Here is an 18607-nt window from a genome sequence, read left to right as displayed (position 1 = left end):
AAAAAAAAAATAAAATTGAATTATAATTCGACTTTGTTTTATTAAAGAAAGTGCGGGAGGTTGTATTTCTTTGTACACTCACTGTATGTGCTATAATTTGTCCACATTAAATAAATAAATAAATATATAAATGGAAACAAAGTAGCAACAGGCTTTAGGCGCTGGAATTAAGACTGATACTTCCAGTACAAATACCACAGTACCACAAAATCAGGGGGAAAGTCACCAGCCTCAGGTCAGGACACAGAATACAAATCAGTAGCAGATGTGTTTGTTCGGCTGTGTTACTGTGCATAGAAGCTAAAAATATCGACCCCCAAACAATGGATGGGCTGCTGAAAGCCTGCGTGTGTCTGTGCGTGTGCTCGCAAATGCTTGGGTGTAACTGGAGTCGAGATTGATTTAGTATGCATGCATGTTTTTACCTTTGAACCAACGAGAGTGTACAGCCACTGGATTGTCTCAGCGTGGCTGATGACACCATTCATCCCGTCTACATACAACATGATCTGCCCCAGAGCTGAGAGAACAACACAAACAAAAAGTTAGACAGGCAGAACAAGTAAAGAAACAGGGACTGTTAACAAAGCAGGTGTGTGTTGCACACGCGTCCTGCTTTTATGTGATCTGGTACTCGACATTTGTTTATTCATTTAATTTACACTGTGACTGTGCTGAATGACCTTTGCACTTAGTATTTATATTTTCATATTAATTCCAGTCTTTGCCTATTCAGAACCAGGGCAAGTGCTTAACACGAAAAAGCATGTGCCTTGTGTATAAATCAAGACTTGTAAATTGTGTGTTATGTTGCTGGGGTTATAAGAGATTTCTCACAGAAATCAAACCTCAGAGTTTCTACCTTTAAAAGCCAAAGCCCCCTTTTAATCTCAAGGGGGTCTCACTGCTAAATACTCTCATTTATATCTCATCCCTTTTATTATGGTGCACAGCAAGACATTTTTTCTTTGTTCAAATGCAATCTCTCCTTGGATGAGGAGGATGAGACATGAGCAGTGGAGAAAGCTATTCGACCATATGGCATTCTGATTAAGGAACTGTAAAACAAGTATTAAACGACGACTATGATGCTCTGTGGGATCTCAAAGACTTTTACAATAATCAAAGAAATTACCTATTGTATGTGACTCTTACTTCACTTTGGCTTCTTATTCTAGATTTACATCTACACACACACACATTTCAACAAAATTGGTGCATATTCTAAAGTGTGTGTCATATCAACACACAATCACCTTATGCCAGCTTGGTTCTTTCACCTGACAAAAAGGCTTGTTGTATAAATAAAGAACTGTAAATGCCCTCCTACACAGTGTGTTTTTACTGGTGGGGGGAGTTAAAAACTTTCAGTGAGGGGTTCAGGGGACCACCGGTCCTCTGACACCACGGCTCACTGCTCAGAGCTGCCTCTGTATGATTTATCACATGGCTGCCGATAGCCAGTCATTACACAATTAACATCAAACAAAAACACTCTGTAATTACGCTACTCATGAAATGATTATCTGTGACATGTGTTTGGAGAGTGGGAACTATGGGTGTGTGGGGAGGAATGTGTGTATATGTTTAAGTGTGAAAAATGAAAGCAAGGCCTTCTCTTAGGAACTTCAAGTGTATTTACTGATGGTGGAAATTATGGGAGGTATGCGTGTAAGATATGAAAAAGCTGCAGGAGCTAAATGACAGCGGCTCAACAATGTCTACACTGTTATGGTCTCTTGTGTTCGCTGCGATCTAAATAAGTCACTTCTGTTCTGGTCAGATGTGTGGTTGTTTAATCAAAACATGTGCTTAACACACCACAGCGTCATAATGAAAAGCTCACGGAAGCACGGAGCTCAATACAGACAGAAGCAGGAAGGAAGTGTTGGGAAAGACAGAGACTGAGTGTCAGTCAGTCAGAGATGGAGAGAAAAGAAGAGAAACAGAGGAGATCAAGGATGAGCTGTTACAGAGATACAGCTGCTCTGTGTGGGAACAGCACTTCTAAATTTATAAATAAACAGCCACAGTTTTATTACTGAAAAAGCACAAAAATGCACTGGAACGAATTAAAACTCTGTCAGCAGGACAGTTTGTCTCTGACTGCCACAACATGGAGGAATCAGACCGTCCTGCTGGATCTACAGCAGCCATCAGATTTAGCTTGTTTCTCTTAACTATATTTATTACCTCCATCAAGGACATGATATTTTCACCCCTGTCTGTTTATTTGATGGCTCATATGTGTGTTTGTAAGCAAGATTACACAAAACCTACGGTTGATGGAAGGTTGTGGTATTGGTCAGGGGAAAATCCCTTAAATTTTTGGCTTAGATCCGGAGCAAGGGGCAGAGCATTTTTATCTTTTCCCCAAGGAATCATGCATGGATCTTAATGAATAAAATAAGGCATTTGTATAGGGAACTTGTATCTATAAGTATGTGCAATTTGGTGGATTTAGATTGAATTTAATACACCTATTTGGCTTTGGTGGAGGTATGCGCACATTTGAGTGCCCTTCCAGTTCATATGTATATTATATTTCGTATTTCAGTACTAATAGTGAGAAACTGCACCTCTTAATATGTAGTTCTGGTAGTTCTGGTCAGCTTCTGCTCCCACCTTGATGAGGCACGTGAGACCTTCAGCCATCACAAACTCATGGACCAGATCTTTGTCATCCTGAAGCATTGGACAAGTGTAATAAGTTAAAACAGTAACTGTTACTACATACACCACAGAACCACAAAACCAAACATTTCCCACAGCTCATTACGCAGTTCTCATTTCTTACCACATGGTGGCAGTGATGTGCATGATGAGGATTTAAATTGGGTATACCCCCCCAAACAAACACAATGAAGCCCTCTGATACACACTCCACATGTCAACAACAGTGTAGTCCTCAGTTTTTCTTTTAAAACATCTCTTCAAACTAAAATAAACGAGGAAGATGAAAACACTTTGTCTGAATGCTGCCTAAACAGATGTAGGACTCTTTATGTGCAATGTGTAACCTCCCAAATTAGCACAGCTCCATGTGGCTTTACATTCATTCATGAGCTTTTACAGGAAAACAAACATGAGACTTGGGTGAAAACATCTGCTAAATTTGGTTTGGCTTCTCTGAGTAAGTGAGTAAAAAGGAGGAGCTGTGATAAATGCTAGTCGACCAAAAAATGTAAAAGCATTGATGTGAGAAGTTTCAAAGTTCTCACATCACTGCTTTATTTAAGAACCATGTGTTGTCATATTTGCATGCTTTTGTTTATTTTCCCCAGAAAAAGCCATCGGTGACTTACTAACTTGTCTCAGCCTAAAAAAGTGAATCACACACACACACACACACACACTCACACACAAAGACATATACGTAATCACACAGACATACACTAGGAGAGAGATGCCACGTTTATTGAGATCCCTGTCATCATGGAAGCACACAGTGGCCACAATAACCAACTGCAGAAGAAGGGACTGACTGTAATTGCATGTGATGTGTGTGTGTTACCTGAAAAATTTGCTTCAGAGAGAACAGTGCTCTTCTTAGGTCACGTCCATTGGAGTTATACAGTCTTTCTGTAGAGACAAACAGAGACACAAACGTTATTATGGGACTATACATCAACAGACAGTCGAAAAAGTCACATAAGAGTGACAAAAGTAATGCAAAGGTGTTTCAACCTGACATCAGGCAATGTTTTGGGCACAATCTATTTCCACTGCACATATTTCACCTCTCTCCAGGATATATATTCTTCATTTTCAATAAATCTTTGTAGTAAAATGAGTCTGAAGTTGCACAACACTTTGCTAGAGATGAAACGCTGCACATCGATGGAGCCCGTCACACCATTTGGCTCTGGGCACCTGAAGTGGGCACCTCTCTACACGCTTTCGCTGCATCCTCTCTCACAGAGCAAAACGTGCAAGGTCTCTCTTTCTCTCTCTCTCTCTCTCTCTCTCTCTCTCTCTCTCTCTCTCTCTCTCTCTCACATACACATACACACGCACATGCACACATGTTGCAGTAGTGATTAGAGCTGTATCGGAATGTTAATGAGCTGCTGGCCGGAATTCAACTGTGAAGTATTCAGGTCACAACACAGAAACCATTGGGACCAACAGATTAGAGATATCTCCATCACTTCATTCATGCTGTAAAATCGGACTACAGCTTTCTTTTCTTGTCTTTTAAACTGTGTATTTATGTCTCTATAAACAAGGTTTGACAGAAAACAAATTGTGTTTTAGATCAGACTGAACATTTTGAGGGTGCAATTCATGTTGTACTCGATTTTACCATATACTCCAGTGTCCCAATAATTTAGTGCGCCCCAGGATATAAAAATATTGGCATAAGCCTGTAATACAGTACTTATATTTACATGTGCAGACCCCTGCATCATGCAGACATCAACAAGAATTATTTTCCAAAGTGCTCTTCATTAAGCTCAAAATGTCCATAATGTCCATTTGTGCTCATAAGAACAGTAGTGCTTTCAACTGTGTGTCAGCAGGGGGTACAGGAACCTGTGTGCGTAAATCCTTAGTTTGCGTTTTGTTCATAAATCGTTCAGTCCATCAGGAAGGAGCTGGCTGGTCAAAAGAGAACAAAAGTGAGGGCAGGGCAGGACAACACTCTCCCCCTGATGTGGGCCCATGGGCCAGCCAGTCTGTCCTTCTGTGTTGAGCACAGCGGTAAACGTCGCTAAGCTAGACGAGGCTAACCCAAGGCCAGGGTCAAAATCATTATCATTCCACACACAGAAGAAAGAATTAAAGGCCTGTCTGTGTCTCTATCTGCAGTACCCTTCGTCCGAGGTCAGAATTCATGACATACAACTGTGCTGGTTTATAGTAGAGATAATCAAATGATTAAATGTGTTTAATTAGTAAAAGTGCTGAGAGGCAACACAAAGATGAAACAGATTAGGAAAGGTAGGAAATATTCTCTACACAACCATCAGAGGGCCTGTTCATTAGCATGCATCTTCGGTTAACTGATCACAAGCTGACACCTTAAGAACGTCAAATGAGGAATGCGATGTCAGATGTGTCCTCAGAGCGCCTTATGCTGGGGTGATTGGATCAGAGACAGAGGCTAATGCCACGTTTGAAGAAGGCCAAAGAGATGGAAGAAGATGAGAAGTGCACGAGGAAAGATGTTTGTTCGGTCATCAAGGCAGAGGGGATAACTGAAAAAGTCAAAATATGTCTCTACCATGTCATCAATGTAAATTGTTGGTATTTAACCTTTGTAAACCCAATTCAACCTAGAATTTCGTACTGTATCTATTTCACTGAAATCATTTGGGCAAGTCCATTCAACGCTCATCGAATGTAGGAGATTTATTTCTGTTATCTTTCTTGAACATACTGTTACCAGTATTTCATTTGACACATGAGAACAGACTTTTAACTGTGGTTCAGCTTTAACTCTTCAAATAACCTGCTCAGATTGATTTCCTTGTTCTTTTGACTCTTAGTTTCCCTGAAAGTCAAGTGGCCCCTTATTGAGGCGGGAGACACTTCATCTGGCCTTTGGGTTTCAATGGTTCATCCAGACGACCGTGTGTAATGTCCATGTTCTTCATCAGGCCACGAGTGGGCCTGTCAAGGTAACCTTTACCAAAATGTCTGCTGTCTGTCAGGAGCTTGTCAGCAGCAGCGATAAGGCTTAAACTTGGCTTGATCCATTCTGGTTTCATAGAAGACAGCCCCAAGTCTCTTAGCTAATGTCCTTGTTTAACAAAAGAAAATAATACATATACACACATATATACATGTTGTGATTTCTGCCTATATTTGGATAGATACAGTGAAAGAAAAACAGGAAACGGGGTAGAGAAGGTGAGGGCTAAGGCCTGGTGCGTAGGCAAAGATGGAGGACGTGTCACCACTTCCACCCAATACCTAGAAATTAAGCTAATATAGCCTGGATACAAAGTGAGCCTGGTCCTACAAACACAAACGTAGCAGTGGCGAACCTTCCCCTCCCATTCATGACCGAGCGAATTTGCTTCCTGTGACGAAGCATGGCTTCTCGTGAAATTCAACTTAAGTGAACTTTGACCCGCAACATTTGCGTATGTGTGACCTTGCCCCAATATGGATGAAAACAGTTGGGTATCTAACAGGAGAAGGAACAACATTTGCAAGGTCCGACATAAACATCTGCTCAACCAATCAGGAGTCAGTCTCAGCTGTCAAAGATTGACATTTTATCCCATTCAATAGCATTGAATTACTAAAGCTAAACTTGTAAGAAAAATAGCATTGGAACAAACATCTGTGTGCCAAGAACTACCGAAGAATATTGTTACCTTCACGTGATAAGAGGTGGTGATCCAGACAATATGATATCACATTAGGAAAGCAGTCATGTCGTCTATCTTTACAGTCTGCGGCCCGGTTGATCAGGGTTTGAAACAGGGACATGCTGCTCAGGGTACTTGTAATTTGCGTCAGGTATAAGGTCACACCAAATTAAATATAAATAATATAATTTAAAACAGACTTGAGGTGAGTGTACACATATGAGCCAAACACAAAATGCAGACCAGATATATCAATTTAATAATAACACAGTCTAATTTCAGTGTGCTGAAAGACATACTTATAATAAATGTATCTAGAAACTGCATGGCGACATATGCCTATGTTGGGGGCACTGAACTGAAATACTGTCCTACCTCGAGACAGATGATGCACAGTATGAGGAGATATTGTGACAGAGACAGGCTCCATAAAAAGACAACAGGGGATGAGATCGATGAGCAATGATGTAGCCTCTGATAACACACACATGATGTGTATGGTATTTGAAAAGAAGATCCACTTGTTTCACAGATTTATTCTTTAATCAAATAGTTTTGATTTCCTGACTCTGACAAAGAGTGTTTTTCCAGACTTATATTTAGTGTTAATTATGTTCTAAGATGTTTTTCTGAAGTGTTGTCATGACAATACTCCATAATAACTGATAGGTGCTAATAAAGTCGTGTCACTAATAGCCCTGCTGCTCAAGCAGAGTTTGACATGCTTAATAATCAATCAGCCATTTTCCCATTGGCACAAAGAGCTCCAGCTGTCTTAACACAGCATGTCTAGAATGATGGTGCATTCAGGCTGGAAATAATTCAAACAAACTACTCTCACCTTCAACCTCTTGGCCAAACAGCTTGGCATAACAAAATTAGGTCAGAGCCATTATCTCTCCAGAGGTGAACTGACATAGAAATGAAACACAAACCAAGAAGTAAAAAGTTTCTTAATTACATGTCTTCATCTGGTCTGAGAGACAGAGCAGCAGATGTGAGAAAAAGTGAAAAAGAAGGAGATGAGAGGGATTGAATCTGAAGAGAGTCCACGTGTCTTTGGTCTTTCTCCTTTTTTTTTTCTGGCACTCGGTTTTATTATTGTCACAAGAAAAGCTAAAACACTCACTGGGATGTGTCATTGTGGCTTGTGCATGTGCTGGTACACAGTGTGCATGCATGTGATCTTGTGCACGCGGCCATGTGCGAGCCCGGGCCTGTGTTTGCTGAGTGCAGGAAGACAGAGGAAGGAAAGACAGAAGGGCTCATTTCATTTATAGGTTTGCTTGGAGTTTTACTGTTTTGTTTTGGAAGACTCGCAGTTCTCGTCCACTCTTTTTCACCATGACCTCACATGCCCTGCAGTGTGTCAGCCCTAACGAGTCGTTGAGCCTCTTATTCCATCTTCAAAACTTCATTTTCTTAAAGTAAGGGGAAAAATCTGCCGGAGGAGACACTTGTTTCCACTTGTTTTTGATGCAGTCACTTCTGTTTGTAACTAATTACGTCTCAGGTTTTGTTCTCAACCCTGTTTGTTTTGTTGGTTCGTCACCAGATTTACGCAAAAACGACTGAACAGATTTTCACGAGACTTGGTGGAAGAATTGGACCTGGACACAATTTTGGCACAGATCCAGACAAAGGGACTGATTCTGGAATCTCTTTACTTTCTCTTTTCTTTTATCTTTTTGACATTATCGTAGAGCCTGTAGATACACTCAGTATCTACCGGCTCTCTACTTTTCGTTATAATAGCAGAGCCGTGCATTTGTTAGAATACTCTCTCTATGTTCCCCCAAGGCTTAGTGTCAATATTTAAGAAAAAATTATCAATTATCAAGAAATAGTGTGTTAATTTATTGCTCTTGCAGTGGAAGATGAATGATTATGAGTGTGTGTGTTTTTTACTCTTGAGACATAAAGGAAAGCAGCTGGTGGACAGTAGAGTTGCACCTCAAACTGCCACTGTGTCAAATGAAATACTGAAACTTTGTTGTTCCTATAACTCCACTCAGCAGAATCTGCAGCAGCGCCCCTAGTGGCTAGTTCCCCAAACAACCATTGCATTAAAACAAACATTAAAACATTATATAGGCCTATTTAGAGGAATGGCATCTAATAGTGTGTAGTATAGGTGTATTAGTGAATTCACAGAAAAAATATATTTGATTAGCCTTTCATGATGTTAAACAATACATAAAACCTATAAAAGATGGGAGATCACTTTCAAATCTCACAGCTTTAACACAAAGTCAACACCACAAGGGAGGACTTGACAGAATCATCATATCATCCAAAGACAATTTGTCCGTTTAGCATTCTATCATTATTTTTGAATGAATCCCTCCAGAAACTTACTGCACTGCACTTGTTTCAGAAGTGGAAAAATGCATTGGAAGAGCTTGTTTGTGCATTTCAGCACTTGTGCGTGTGTAAGTGACTGTTGTGTCTGTATGTGACTGTGTGTTTGCGTGCGTGTGTGTGTGTGTGTTCTGTAGTGAAACAGGGATTCCCTCCGGGCTGAGGCTGCCTGCTAAGTCGCTCAGGAGTGGTCAGATCCCTCCTCCTCCTCGTGCCATAATGAGATTAGAGCTGTGACCCTTCAGCTTTGACTAATCCCTCAACATTTACTGCATCATCTTCACATCTCCAAACAGAAAAGCACACAGGCCAGCTCAGGCTACATTGGGTCTAATCCACAGCAATTATGCTAAAAAATATACTGTATTTTGCTGTATACTACTAAGTGCAAAATTGGAGTCCCCAGTTGAGTGTGCATAGTCTAATTCTACTATTTCTACTATTCTCTTCTATTTGGTCTTCACAAAGGGCAGCTTAAATCTACTACTACTGTGTTTAGTTCACAGATTTAACAAAAGGAAGCCAGCTCAGCAGATGTTGCTCAAAGGTGACCTAGTTAAAGGAGCACTGGTGTTAAGATGGGTAGTAGCAAACAAGGAAAAATTATACAATACAACAAATCAAGTAATTGAGCATATTCAGTGACGCCTCTATGTCCTTGTGGGGGCTTCAATCAATATTTTTTAATTAACAACAGAAACCGAGACTACTTGTAAGTCAAAGTGGACACTTGTATAAACCCAAAGAGAATTATTACCCAACTCTGTATTTCCCTTCAGCTCTGCAGAGCCTTTTAGTCTAGGACTCTACTCTCCTGGTTCAACCATATTGCTCTCATGGTCTTTTTTTTTCTTCAATAAAGCTGCTCTCCAAGAAAGTCAGAAACCTGTGGTGCATTACCTGTATCTGGTTCTAGCACTAAGACTGAATTTAATTAAATTTTTTATTATAAAAATATGAATTCTTAAAGCTACTGAATGTAACGTTTGTCAAATAATTACAGGATGGAGAATCATCAAAAATCCTGGCAGAAGTTCAGATATATTCCAACAAAAATTGTTCGAGCAAGCCTAACCCTATACTAACCAAAATAAAAGAACAAAGAGGTGTGAGCTAATGGATGTCGATCCAAAAGTGAACCCACTTAGCAGCCAGCAATTGGAAAACATAACTATTGCCTGGTTTTTAAATGCAGGTAAACCCACTAAAGAAGGTGATTGACTAATTTTCCATTTCCAGTTGAGGAGTTGAGCAAGATGTTAGTCGGTGCGAAGAAATCTTTTGACCTGTTGAAACAAAGCTTAAGACTAATCCACAATATGTGCAATTGCTGAGACAAATTTAATTAAGTTGTGGACTGTAGCTTTAAAATTCCCAAAGCTATCTGGGCTTGTTTTCTGCAAATGATTGTGCTAACCTACCTTTGTGCAAAAATGTATGTGTTTGCATTGGCTGCAGTTATTGTTTGATGTTCAGTTATGGATGCATGATGTGTAAAATGTCTACTTTGCCGAGTTCAGGTTTTCCACAACATGCAGAAATGCATTATTTTAAGTTTGAAAAGACGATAGTTAAATATATGAGCTGCCCTGAGTCATGTCAGACCTTTAATCTGCGGCACAGTCGATGTGGACCTGCCACATTGTGTGACTGTGGACCCACTGGGACTGTGGTGATTCAGGAAGGTTAGCTGACTCAGGCTAACATAGAGATCACATCTATGCACGTTGTCTTTTCATGGTGATGAATTCTCAGTGCTTTGATGATTTTAGCGTCATTCCTTTTATTAGGTCGCAGGATATTTAAGGATAAAAAAAGACTGAGGTCGACCAAGGGTAATATTATTCAGGAAGGTGCAACTGTTTGTGTGCCAGGCGAGAAAGGGGCGGGTCACAGCTGGTGGTCCTGAATTTAAGCCCAGATATAACTGCTGACTCGTGTTTCTGGAGGATTTCATGGCACCCCTCTAAAAAAGCCCCCACGCGGCTGTCTGGGCCAATCAGTCATATGTCTTTCAAACTGGGTCTTGGGTGAACCAGAACACTGGCACACTGGAGTGCATGGTTTAATCCCAGGAAGTCTTTTCCCTCAGTGCACTGGTATCACGCTAAATATAGGAGTGTTGGGTATCAAGCAAAGTGTAACACCACTAGATACTGCGTGGGTTCAAGCTCTGTTCAGGTCAGGCGGTGCACTGCGTGTGTGTGTGTGTGCGTCTTTGCTGTCCTGACTTTATATTCAGTCAATGAAGAACGAGTCAAGTGGTCGATACAATTTCAGCCATTGCAATGTAATTTCATGGGAATTACAAATTTTCTTAGTTTCCAGTTTTTCTTTGGAGAACATTGGCATATTTGTTTTCATTATTTTGAGACAACTCATTGTAAAATTCCACGATGCCTTAATATTGATCTTTTGCAAGTGATGTTTCTCTGTAAGAGTTTGCATTTCGTCTCAGCACCAATGTGCAAAGCCGCTGGGTGGTATTTACTTCTTGTGTGCACACCTCTGTGGAGTGCCATGTCCATTAATCTGTACTTAGAATAAATACTCTATCAATCTGTCAGACGCTGATACAGTTTGGACAATAATGCAAGACTTCAGTCTCATGTCAAGTGAAGTGAAAAGGAAAAGTTGGCAGGCGGCGAGGGCCAGACTGCTGAGGACAACTCTGTTATTTTGCGACTGTCTATTTTTTGTGTGTTGGTCTTGGCGTACAGTACGAGCAGCACTGGAGGCTGCTGATGGTACGGATGACGATAGAGGCCCCGTGAGCTAAGTGTGTGTGTTTGTGTGTGTGTGTGAGAGAGAGGGGAAGAGAGACAGAAAGGGAGAGTGAGACCTCCAAGGTTTTACTGTGGGATTCGTGAGATTTAGAGAATGGCAACGGACCTAGACGGAGATTACACTAAACTCAGCAGTGACACACACATGTACACACACAAAGTATGTTTGAATGGAAACACTTGGAAGTGAAGGAAAACAAACTTTTTTATGTTTCCCATAAATCCAGTCTTGTAGAAACAAATGGCTGCTATATTTTATTGGTAGCACACTTATATATACTACATAATACATACCTACACACACACACACACAGACATTTAAAACATCTCCAGACTGTAACCTTGAATACTGAAGGACATCAGATGTGAAAGAAGCTCGGAAGCAGATGACATCAGTAAGGCAACTCACTATAGCACACGCGCACACGCACACAGAGTTGTGTCTCCTTGACTTCCAAAGACATTATGTTGGCTTGTCATAGATTTACTAAGGACCTACTCCACCCTTAATCTCCAACAAAAATCTAAACCTAACTTTAACTTTAACCTAAACCAAACCTCATCTTAACCATTAACCTAAACTTAACCTTGAAAATTAATGACTTAAGTTTTGCGGACTACCCGGAACACACACACATACACACTCACAGATACACTATGCCACACCACATGCTAAGACCAGAATACCCTGTGCCCTTCACATGCACATTTGTCCAAAAGCACATACACGGACAGGCGCATCCACACACACACAAGAATAAACCCACAACACAAACATAAATATACCCTCTGCCGTCGCAGTCGCTCCATAGTCTCCCACTCATAGACACAAAAAGACATCTTTAGGTGGTTGGTTTCGGTATCCAGCGAGACAGTGATGAAGCATTACATACTCACATAAGTATTTCAATATATTGGATATTATACTTAAAAGCAGCTATTTGTTTAGCTTAGCATAATGACTGAAAACAGAGGAAAACTGCTTGCATGGCTCTGTCTGTCAGCACCTCTAAAGCTCACTAAATAACACATTATATTTAATGAAATTTCCTAAACCAGACAGAGTGAGCAGCAATATTCTGCAAACTACCAAAAATAGTCTGGCACATAACTACTATTAAACCATGACGAGTCATGGGTACACTTTGGATTTTAAATGAATTAAACAAATAATATATAATGTGAGTGATTCCTACAGGTGTTGATTGGTTGCTTTGCCTGCCCGTTTCCAGTCCCTATATTGTAAGCTCTAAACCCGCAATTTGCTAAAATCTAAATCGTGTGTGTTTACTTAGACTGTAAAACTCAAACGTATTAAGAAATGAATCTATTGTTCAACTGCTGACGTTGCTTTCAGTGCATCACAGTTGTTGTGTAATTGCATTTGATCTGTGATGGTGCATTTTTATAAAGTGTGACCTGATTTTCTGCAGCATGGAGCCTGAAACAAAAGTTGATTGTGGGAAATATATCAGTGTTCAAGCCCAAATTCAACTGTGCACGTGTGAAACAAGCATTCTGTGTTTTCCCTTGCCCCCCTCCCCACCCTTTATCCTCCTGTCTCTCTCACACACTCACTCACTGACTGTCAGCCTGTGTGTCTCATTCTTGATGTCTGTGTCATTGTTAATTGATTCACTGGGCATGTGCAGCGGCGGTGAATGACAGAAATAAGACTTGAAAATGAAAGAATGTGTGAATGAAATGAGAGAGAGAGAGAGAGATTTAATTAATTAATTAATTTGAGAAATTGTCCTGAACATTGAGTGCAATTATGACAAGTCAAACAATTATCTCAATCAGATTACAGTATCTAAAACCTTAATTTGTGGGTTTGATCAGGCAGCGAACTTTTATAAACCGTCATCTAAATAAATTGGCTGGATTGGGTTTATAGAAAAACGAAGGCGAGCCAATAAGAGAGAGGAAGAGAGGCATAAAAGCGAGAAAAGAAAGGCGCAGAAAGAGTGAGAAAGACAAACACAGTAGAAACAGACAGAGAAACCAGAGCAGGACTAACAGGAGCCAAAGTGAGCAAACACAGAGGATATTGGAGGATATGTGCTGCTTGCTGAGTGGATTATAGCACAGTGAATTCACGCTCTGATTCATACCACACTTACTCGATATCTTGATACACTTGTTTGTGTGTGTTTAGGGGGATTCCTTAATATCTTTGTGAGGGCCATTTTAAGCATTGACCCTACAAAGTGAGGACATTTTGGGGAAATTAGGACATTTTGACCGGTCTTACATTTTTCATTGGTCTTAGGTTTGGGTTAGGGTTCGCATTTAGTTTTGATGGTTAAGGTTAGGTTAAGGGGCCAAGGAATTAAATATGTCCTCACTAAGATAGAAGGACAAACGTGTAAGTGTGTGAGTGAATGTTTGTGTGTTTGTGTGTGTGAATCTTTTATATCAATATATTTTGAGAATGCACAATATAGTGTAAAAGAACCTCAGCTTGTGTTGTTGTTGTTGTTGAAAGAAAGCAGCAGCTGTAACTGTAACACCCCTGGCATAACTTTCTCTACTTTCTGTTCTCACCTGGAAGTCAGCAGACCACAGAGCTATGACATAGCCCGAGGATCTACTTGCCAACTGCTGCTGCTGCTCTGTCTGGCAGGTGCATTTCCTCCCGCTTTGTTTTCCCCTTGTGCTTCCTTCCCTAAGTGATTTACCATTTCCCTGGAAACCGGCCCTCTCCCCATCTCTCTCCACACAGTCCCACATTCCCTAAACCCATCATCTCCAAAAGCCCATGGCCGAGTAAGACGCCAAGCCTGCAGATTCTCCAGTGAGTGCGCTGGATGTTTAGCTTGTGGTACTTGTAATGTTTTATTGCATTATGTAATCGCCTCAAAATGATTAAAACAGACCAGCCTGAGGTTTTGTGCAGACACATTTGGGTGCATGTATGAACAAGCCCAGACTCACACGTGTGCACAGGCAAACACACACACACACACACGTAGGCATACTGTATATTTCTTACTTTCTTCCAGCAAGCACTCTGAGACTTGGGAAAGAAAGAAAAGAAGCCCAGACCGCAGTGAGTGGTGCCACAGCACAACAGTTGGTCTGCTGATGTTTGTCAGCATAAAAGAGCCCAGGGAAAACCCTGCCACATCCACAGTAAGCACAACACTGTGACATATACACAGGAGCCGCCACAACACAGCAACTGATAACAGCAACAATGGAGACACACATCATGCAACAGGATTATGAAGCAATAAAAGACAGAAATAATCACATAATATGGAAATGTGGAGCCAGATGGCTGAGCCTGATGTCCAGTGTGAATACTTGTTATTACTCTCTGCTTATAGCAAACTGCAACAGAAACCAGATCAACTTTTTTTTAGCCTAGGGTCCCTTTCACCCAACATGATCTACAGCTGCAAGTTATTTATAGTTAAAACACAGGTTGGAGAAACACTACAGCAGTGGGAATGGAGAACAGCTTCAACATAGATGCATGTTACAGGCATGTTATTCCTCCCCTTCTGCTGCTCTACACCTCCATCCCTAATGGCTCATCAGATGATCTCTCCATCTCCCACAGCATTAAGTAAGGCATGACTCATGTGGGCGCGATGCTCTCAGTGTCTCCTCAGGGTCTCAGCTACTGGTGTGGGTAGAGAGAAAACACTTTCTCTCTGCTGAATACAGATGAGAACCGAGAAGGTTGCCTTCTTTTTGGACCTAAGGTAATGCTCAGATCATGAGAACAAACACATACATAAACACATGTGAACTGTTTTTAGATTGGCTAAGGAGAAGCGATTTCCTGTCAGTGTAGTGTTAGCCAGAGATAACTAATATGTCAGCAATTTGGTAATATTTCACGCAAACAACTAAATCTACCAGATGCAAGATTTCAGTTTTAAAGGGTGGCACTGCTGTTCCCAATTACAACAGTAGAAATCTCATAAAGCATTTAAAGAACCATCATGTGAACGAGTGCAAGGAGTTCATATGATGGCCAACGGCCAAAAAGGACAAACTACAGCACCAAACATCGGAAACCGCAATAAAAATGACGTGATGAACCCGACGAAGACAACTCGAAGTAAGACAGATGCCCAAAATACTAGTGTTGTGTTCATTGTTTTGTATTCCTTGATTTATGTTTTTGTGTTATTTTTCAGTTATGAAGGTCACACAAGAAAAGTCTGTTCCATGTTATTTATTCTCTGTATTTTTTTCTCATAAGATTTAACCTGAGCCATACAACAATGATGGAAATCATCACTTCCATACACAGTCAGTAGCATACAGCTGTTATACTACGTTGTATGAGTTGTTATTTTCTTAAATATATGGTATCGCATCAGTACTCGGTATAAGCCGATGCGCAAAGTCCAGCTATCGGAGTTGGCATCGGGAATCGCTATTCATAAGCACAGAAAAATGTCCTTGTTGACTCACACCGAGCAAACACACAAATCATAAAGCGACAGCTCCTTGAGCTGAAGCCACAGGTGTCGACGAGAACAAAGTGTTAGGAACAGTAAGTGATGCTGAGTGGAGTAAATATAGATTTAGAGAGCAAAGCATGCAGGCCAGGAAAAGACTGAAATGCAGGGGGTTAAACAACAGAAGTGCAGAGTGTTTGCGTGTAATCAATCGGGACGTGTTGAAAAACAGAAATAGGGACAAATGGACAATGTAGGGCAAAGTAAAAAAAAAAAAAGGATGAAGTAGCAATGGAAATGGTGCCAGATTGAAAAGTAGTTAGGGGCATGTTGGGGAAGGGTAGCACAGATGCTAAAGGACAGCGTTTTAGTAAAACCATATAATGGGTCTGGAGTTTTATGACTGCACAGCCACAGATGTTCAACTGTACACCACTGCCCCCTCGCAGCTTACCCATTACCCACTGAGCATTATCTCCCTGTCACACCATGCCATTACCAGGCCTTATCTCCCACAGCGGGGGGAACAGCACCACAGTAAATCGCTGTTAAAACCAGCTGTGGTCATTTCATTCTGAGGCATCTCAGGCCCAGAATACTGTGACTACCACTGCAGCCTCGCTGGTAAAGCAACATCGAGCGCTGATTGCAGCTTTGTCACTCAAGACCACCATGTCAGTTTAAGCTTATATTTACAGAGATTTTGATCTGTTCAACCTGAATCCCTCAAATCCCTGATTCCCTCAAATCCTCAAAATATATCATTACAATGTATAAATACAATTACCATAACTCTTCTTTTGTAAACGTGGTGTGAGGACAGACGTATTTTGTGAGTTGAGAATCCTGTGCTGAAAGGGAGGGATGAGGTTGGATGGACAGACGAGCGAAGACAGATGAAACATTTTCAACATGATGCTAATTTGTTATGTAAAAACACAACCAGACAAAATTAAAGAGAGTCAACCTTTAGTTCACCTCACCCTCCAGCTCCCGCCTCTCCTTCACTATACTGCAGGGGGTGGTTAGAGATGGATAATTGGGGAGCAGAACTCCAGCAGGGCAGAGGCCAGTTCTTTTTGGGTTTCTTTCGTTTTGAGTGGGGAAAAAAAAGCTAAAATCCACAGCTCACTGCCAACGGATTGAACGTGCTCCAAAACACATGCAAGCTCTTTTGTTCTGCACTCCAGCTCTTTTGTTTCACCTGCTGTACCACTCATTACAGGGAGCTTTACCTGTCAAATAGCATAGCCTCTGCTTATTTGATAACTTAAACTGTATTTAATTACCGCATACCCTTTCACTTGAGGAGAGGCTGGGAAATGAGACACATGGAAAGAAAAAACACTTTCTGGATCCTGGAAACTTTCTGTCACAGTTACTTGTATATAAAGCCCGTTTGCAATTGAAAGAAGATGAAGTTTGTACTCAGACTGTAAGTTTTATATGTGCTTTCATCATTTCTACATTTTAATTTATTCTTTAGACATGTTTTGTATTTTGTTTTTATGTCAAATGTAGAGCAGATAAACAAGGTAAAGAAGATCATAAAAAAAACACTAGGTACAACATAGCTAGAGCTGACGTCACTTGTATGATCAAAGATTTGTTCTTATAAAACATTGACTGTTTATTAAAATGGGCGATGCACATCTTCTTTCTACTGTGCCAAACCCAAAATATCCCTGCTATGGGTGCTTCCATCTCACGCTGATGAAATAACTTGGAGCCAGAGTGAACAGGTCTGTATCTTATATGTTGCTAGAATCTGTTGTGGGTGACCCTTTGACATTTCCTCAGGAAACATTAACCATACTGCCAAAAGCCAAGATCCACATTCATGCTCCCAAGAGGATCTACCATTTACATTTTTGACACTTTAATGACACTAAGCCATGTCGTAAAATAACTGTCTAACACATTGGTTCCCAAACTGGTACGCGAAGTGGTTCAGGGGGTACGCGGAGAATGTACGCAAATGCAAATCCCGCAGAGGACCCAACTGCGTGCACCGAGAACACCAGCTAGTGGTTTAAGACGAGCCGCGCTGCATCATGGGAGATGAAGTTTCCAGATGCGGCTAAGAGAGTTGGCTTCACGGCAGAATAAACTACAACTGCCACGCAAAACGAGGAAGTGTTATAGGCTGTATATGTGCGTACGCGGGGGGGGGGGGGGGGTGAGGTGGCGGCGGTTACAAACATGAAAAAAAAAAGGGGGGGTACGTAGCTGGAGATTTAATGTCTGAAGGGCTACCGGACTGTAAAACGTTTAGGAGCCACTGGTATAAGACAATAAGCAGATGATTGCTCTGTTCACTAAGTCAGATGCAGCCACATAATAGCAAGGATTAAATCCACCTCACTAACAAAGGAATAACATTGAGACTTTACACATATTATGGGGTGTAAGGGGAACTGCTAGTCTTGTTGAATATAAATCTGGTTGATTATAGCTTTAGAAATAAATATAGGGCCACAAGAAAACATTCAAATCATTTCTGTAAAACCTATCAACATTATTCCTTCCAGTTCTCCTGTCTTCTTCAAATGACCCCTTTGGCACCCCTTACTTCCTGTAACACATTTAGCAACTGGAGGTTCAGCCCTGCGCTGCCTTTCTCCTATGTTTCTGTGCTGTCAACACATTCTAAAGATATTACCTCCACTTTACCCCTAGCACCTCCTTTCACCCATCAGCCACCGTCCACAGCGAG

The 18607-nt window shown here is 41.0% G+C and overlaps 1 protein-coding gene across 3 annotated transcripts in view; it reads right to left on the bottom strand.

Moving 5' to 3' along the window:
* fhod3a (formin homology 2 domain containing 3a) overlaps positions 1 to 18607 on the bottom strand; it is a 53664-nt gene that overhangs the window by 21368 nt on the left and 13689 nt on the right. For all 3 annotated transcript variants that reach the window (XM_062410033.1, XM_062410032.1, XM_062410034.1), the window contains exons 4-6: positions 3515 to 3582; positions 2580 to 2685; positions 426 to 520 (exon numbers count right to left, since the gene is read on the bottom strand). In XM_062410033.1, the coding sequence (XP_062266017.1) occupies positions 426 to 520; positions 2580 to 2685; positions 3515 to 3582 (269 nt within the window). The remainder of the gene's footprint in view (positions 1 to 425; positions 521 to 2579; positions 2686 to 3514; positions 3583 to 18607) is intronic.

This window comes from Platichthys flesus, chromosome 17 (genome assembly GCF_949316205.1).
Source record: "Platichthys flesus chromosome 17, fPlaFle2.1, whole genome shotgun sequence".
Classification (NCBI taxonomy): domain Eukaryota; kingdom Metazoa; phylum Chordata; class Actinopteri; order Pleuronectiformes; family Pleuronectidae; genus Platichthys; species Platichthys flesus.
The sequence above is the reverse complement of the archived record's forward strand: the minus strand, read 5'-3'. Positions and strand labels throughout refer to the sequence as shown.